Source organism: Tiliqua scincoides, chromosome 8, assembly GCF_035046505.1.
Source record: "Tiliqua scincoides isolate rTilSci1 chromosome 8, rTilSci1.hap2, whole genome shotgun sequence".
Lineage (NCBI taxonomy): Eukaryota > Metazoa > Chordata > Lepidosauria > Squamata > Scincidae > Tiliqua > Tiliqua scincoides.
Window position 1 is genome coordinate 3,358,763 of NC_089828.1, and position 6,000 is coordinate 3,364,762.

The 6,000-nt window shown below is 45.2% G+C and overlaps 1 protein-coding gene across 1 annotated transcript in view; it reads left to right on the forward strand.

Annotated features, from left to right (window-relative positions):
• PCSK6 (proprotein convertase subtilisin/kexin type 6) overlaps positions 1-5,984 on the forward strand; it is a 93,616-nt gene extending 87,632 nt beyond the window's left edge. Inside the window, exons 19-21 of the mRNA XM_066634821.1 lie at positions 882-1,011; positions 2,515-2,627; positions 4,837-5,984. Coding sequence (XP_066490918.1) covers positions 882-1,011; positions 2,515-2,627; positions 4,837-4,934 — 341 coding nt within the window. The 3' untranslated portion in view covers positions 4,935-5,984. The remainder of the gene's footprint in view (positions 1-881; positions 1,012-2,514; positions 2,628-4,836) is intronic.
• Positions 5,985-6,000: the final 16 nt, after the last annotated feature.

Sequence of the window (6,000 nt, forward strand, 5' to 3'; positions counted from 1 at the left end):
TTCTACCCTCTTTATGGCAAATGGCCTGAACAGCATTGCAGCCTGAGCCCTGTGGAGTCCCGCAAGCAATTTGTTCCCAGCCAGAAAGAGTCGTCTTGCAGCTGCCCTTTATCACCTGGTCTGTGGCCAAATGGCAATTGGGAGACATTAACTTTTTCCATGAAATGCACTCTAAATGAGTCGGTCTGCCACTGCCCGCAGAATGGTTCCTCCAGCAGTGTTGCAACCCATTAGTACGCATCGGCCATGCTGGGCTGCACCATTGGCCACACTCTGGAATGGCCAGATCTGTTCACACAGCATATCCAAAATTGCATATGGGGGTATGGTCACCAAAATGAGGCAAGACTAGAGTAACAGAGGGCCTGATCTTCTACATGAAGCGGAACCACAGCCAGGGTAACTTGTCTTTTCCAAACTGCTCGTTCTTGCTGTTTGCAAAGGAGTGCTGGGGAAAGGGGGGAGGGAATAAAACTTATCCAACTTGGGTTTATTTGCCTGTCCGTAGAAACTGAAACAGCCACATCCTGATATCTGTTTAATGTTGTGTTACACAAAATTGCAATGAAGGCAGCTTGTCCTTCAACTGTAATATTACCCAACAGATAATGCTGATTGTTGTGAAGTGTACGAATTCCTCCTTTGTTCATATTTGCCATTAAAAAAAAAATGCAAGTGTTTTGCTTTTGTTAATGTCTGTCGGGATGATCTGTGGACAGTTCTTGGCCATCAGTATAAGCTGCATTTCTCATGCATCATCCTAATGACTCTAGAAACCTGTTTCTTCTCCCTTGGCAGCAGAGGAGGCAGTCAGAGCAGCACCATCCAATACAGTCATCACTTTTCCAATTTTTTTGTCTGTTTTTCCCCATGCTCCTTAGGGCCAGGGCGAGACGAATGTATCCAGTGTGCCAGGAACTTCCCCTCACATGAGTGGAGGTGTGTCGCAGCATGTGATGAGGGCTTTTACCCTGAAGAAGTGCCTGGACTCTCATACCGAATCTGCAGAAGGTATGATCTATTCTGGCATCTGTGCCCCAAAGCACCTGTAAAACTAGTGGAGGAAGCACTTTAAGCCTGAACTGGCATGATAAAGACCAGGGGTGCCCAAACCCTGGCCCTGGGGCCACTTGCAGACCTCAAGGCCTCTCAATGTGGCCCTCAGGGAGCCCCCAGTCTCCAGTGAGCCTCTGGCCCTCCAGAGATTTGATGGAGCCCTCACTAGCCTGATGCAACTGCTCTTAGCATGAGGGCGACTATTTGACCTCTTGTGTGAGCTGTGGGATGAGGGCTCCCTCCACTGCTTGCTGCTTCACATTTATGATGCAGTGGCGGCAGCAAAGGAAAGACCAGCCTTGCTTTGTGCAAGGCCTTGAGCTATTGCAAGACCTTCATTCATTTATATACGTTCATCTTTAACATTCATTTATGTAAACTTATATAAATTTATTCAAATTTTAAATGTAAATTAATTCTTTTTTCCCCCGGCCCCCAACACAGTGTCAGGGAGATGATGTGGCCCTCCTACCAAAACTTTGGACACCCCTGATAAAGACATATTCTTGGTGACATCAGAGCTCTGATGTTATGAAGCTCAGTAGGAGGAATCAAGATCTCTTAATACTTGGGCCCTTTGAATTTATTCCTGTTCATTTCCATGCACTTGCCAAGTTGCTATTGCTCCCTTTTAGCCTCTTGCAATGTCTGCCGCCATGACAAAGGGCGCAATGCTAACCAAGTTTCCAGCACTGACCTAGCTGCAATGAAGCCCCAAGGTAAGGCAACAAACATGCCCTTACCTTGAGTCCCCCTTGACTGCAGCCCCACTGCAGGATGCAGTGCATACCACATCAGTTATGTCAGTGCTGGAAAGTTGGCTAGTATTGCGCCAAAGATAGTTATGGGAGGTGCTTTACTTTTTCCCATTACTTTGGGAGGTGCTTTGATCAAACCTGACCCGTGCTGCCCTTCTTCATCTCCAGGTAAGACAAGTGCATGAGCAACTATGAGCATTGGATACACCCGTTTCCCCAGCACCATCACTATAGAAACATGTTTTAAAAACTCTCATAGGTACCTGTGTGCAGGATTGCATCAGGCCATCACTGAAGGGCAGAGCATGCTCTCTGTACAGAAGGCTATCAATGACCTGACTCGGCATAAAGTAGTCTTTTTCCATATGATTGTGTAAAGTGGACTGTGCTCCTGAAACTCTGAATCCAAACTATTGTCAAGCCTTGAGGTCATCATTGGTTGTCCTGTGTCCCTGGCCCAATTTGATAGGTCTTCAGAAGTTTACCTTTTTATGCTGGACTTGAAGGGAGCCGAACTGGGGTCTGACTGAAGGGAAGCTGTTATGATTTTTTCCTAGTGGTCCCAGTTAAGGGGCTGGTAAGTTCATGGAATGGAAACTGGTGGTGAGGCACATCTATTCTATGCCCTCTCCTTCTATGTCTTATTTAGAGTCATTGCTGTGTTGCTACTTATGAGAAATATTTGTCTTTTATTCATCAGATGTGAGGATAACTGTCTGAGTTGTGAGGGCTCTCTAGGAAAGTGCATCAGGTGTAAAGAAGGCTTCAGTCTGCTTAGTGGCTCGTGCATTGCCAGGGACAGGTGCTACAATGGTATGTACTGGGATGGCATGTTATGTATGGATTTGGTGACCCCACATGTTCTCCTATTAGGGATGGGCTCCATTTTTGCAAGTTCAACTGAATTGGGGGGGATTCAAAAGTAAAAGTGAGAGGCTTCTTTCTGTCTCACCTCTTTTACATTTTTGGGGGTAAGGATTTAATTTAGGGGGATTGAGGGCAAAACTTACCAGGTTTCCTTTTGGCTGCTGGTCACCTTTTTTTTTTTTCCTCCTCAGAATGCCCTGGAATGATGTTTTGTCATGATATAGTGTCATTCCAGAGCACTCCAGGGGGAAAAAAATTGGCCACTACCACCCAAAAGTTGCCAGGAGAACTGTCTGTGACTTTTCCCCCTCCATCCTGAAAATTGTAGCAATGTCCTCCTCCCAGTTTTAAAGCCTGTGACTGGATCATTTCAGCCTAGCTTTAGTTCAGATCAATGGGTAACCTGGACTTACATCCACATTGGTTGACTCCATTTGTACAATGAGCACAGAAAACCCTAATGGGGATCAGTGGGCTGGTAATATTTCAGAGCTGTGCAGTGGAAGGGGAAAGGAATCCTGTAGTTCAAATGGAACTAGATTTTTAGCATCAAATTGGAGAGCAGCTAGGAAAAAGTGTGCTGGGACCTTAAGAATTAAAATTGCAGTTGGATCATTACTACTTATGCATACCTACTTTCCCTAGAATCTCATCCTTCTTTTCAGCCAGATGTTCTTCATTCTTCACTCCCTTCTTGCATCAGAAACAGGGGCAGTTTAATGGCTTTTGAGGTTGAAATTTCATATTCATGGAATATATAATGAACCTTACTGGAATTTAAATCAGGGATGGGACTGTTGGAATCAGTGCTCTGCAAATGCACAGGTTATATACCATTGATATAATTGACACAGCATCTATGTTGAGCTGTTGCAAGACTTTACTTATGAAGGATGACCAGGATTTACTTATTCCGGTCACTGCAACTTTTCAGATAGAGCTGTTTTTTTGTTCCCTACTTTAAAGAGGTGCCAGGGATTGAATCTGGAACTTTCAGCATACAGGGCAGATGTTTTCCCAGTGAGCTGAAGTGCAATCCCCCAAGATCCATACTTGAGACCCTTTTCCATGTCTTGGCACTGTCCAATGAATGTTTGATACAGAGATGTGGGGGGGGGGAGAGCTTTGGGGGTTGGGAGTAGAGTCCTCGCTTTGACACTTGCCACCTCCCTCTTTGTTTCTGTCAAGAACTGTCAGTGTCTGTCCCAGGTGATCATCTTAAATTCCTGCTGTTGCTGCTTTATTTTTAGTGCTTTAGCTGTTCTTAAGGGCTTGTTAGTTTGATAATTTTTTGACTGTTTATATTGCGTGTCTACTGTAGCATGTTTGTGGTGTTTTTTATTTATGTGTTTTGTGGGCTACCTTGATTGCATTTATATGCCACCCTTCCTCTAAGTAGCACTGGATGGGATACATAGTTCACCCCCCCCCCCCACACACACACTCTTCTTTTATCCTTTCAACAATCCAGTGTTAGCTTAGGCTGAGAGAAAATGATTGGCCCAAGGTCACCCTTGGGTGTCCTGAAATAAACAATTAAGCAAGACAAATCGAATGGATAAAATGTAGTTCATTCTTGCATTGTGACAGTTGGTCATTGAAACTTTTTTGGCTGGCTCACTCAAGAATATGTGGAGATGCCTCTAAAAAGTTGCCGAAGGCCTCAGCTTTCCTTACCTGCTCACCTCATTCTATCTCACCTTTATATGAAATTGGGGGGAGGGGGGAGACGTTGCAAAGTCCCTCCTGTGGTATCATGATGCACTGATAAACTGGACGTGTTCTATTTTGATCTGTGTTGGCTCCCAGTTTGTTTCAGAGCCCAATTCAAAGTGCTGATTGTCACCTTTTAAAGTGCTGATTTGTTTTGGGGTGCAAGGTATCTAAATGACTATTTGCTCTCACATAATTCTGTCTGCCCACTGAGATCATGGGGGGGGGGGCGCGAGGAAAGCTTCCACCGCTGTCTGAAGTGAGATCAGTGGGTATGAGGGGCCAGGATTTTTCATTAATTGTATGCAGGCTGCTATCTTTAGCAGAATCATTTCATTGTATTTTTACATGTTCAAGTTCGTTCTGTTGAAATGTACAGCTAATTTCTTGTGTTTATTTCTTCTCCCTCCCTTCTCCCCTTTCCAAATATGTGCTCTCCTAGCTGATGAGGTCTTCTGCGAGATGGTGAAATCCAACAAGCTGTGTGAACGCAAGCCCTTTATACAGTTCTGCTGTCGGACATGTCTCTTGGCTGGCTAAGCCAAGCATTTAATACCCGCCGTCTGGAGGCCCTCTTGTGCCAGTTCGCTAGGACAACATTTCCCTGTTTCCCTCTCCTCTCCCACCGGCTTTGGGAAGCTTCACCCAATGCTGGCTTAAGCTTCAGCTGGCAACCTGGATTGCTTAAATATCGCCTGTCAGTTGGTTTCTACAGTGTTGCATCTGGTAACCCTGAATCTAAGTAGCATCACTGCCTCCCTCATTGCGTCTAAAAAAAAAATGCAGACTGCAGTGTGAATCCTTCTCAGACGTTTCTTGGAGACTGATGCGTGACCTGTGTGCCCAGCTTCGTTCATGGAAGGCAACCCCAAGATTGTACCTTAGCACAACCGTGTGGATGACCACACAGAGTTATTTCTGCACCTTCAAGGAGAAGAGGGCATTCCCCCCACCCCAAAAGGAGGGGCTAACCCCTTATAGGCTGACTCCTATTTCCAGGGCTAACTGCACTATCGAAACATTCTATTTCAGTGCAACATAGTGACTTGGCACAGTGCATCCCAGCAACATGGTGATGGAAAATAAGCACATTCTTGGTTGCCTTTTCCATAGTAAACTGACAGTAGTAAACTTGCTACCTGGCAGTGACCAAAGAGGCAATCTAGTTGGCAGGAAGTGGTGAGAGGCATCTGCAGTTAGCCCCAAGTACCCAACCTGCTGTGAGCTGTTCTGAGCGGCCAGACCTCTGAATTATCTGGGGCGACTATTTCCGACCTCCTCGTGTGACCAAAGCCTTCCCCGTGAAATTGCTGGTAACAAATTCATCTCTTGACTGCGGAGCTAGAATAATTTCTTCCCTGCAACAAAAGATTATTTCAGTCCCCCAAATGTTCATATCTTCTAGCTTTTATTTTTTTGCCAGCTTTGATTGATGGCATCATTTTTCCAGCCTATCCCCACTTGCTGACAAATCCTTCCTCTCTGATAACGGCTCAGTGACTTCCCAGGCAGTCTTTTCCAAGAGAACATTCCACTTAGCCAGCCAGGAGAGAAAAAAAACAAACCAATTCTACAGAACAGCCGCTATACATCTGAATGTATTCAC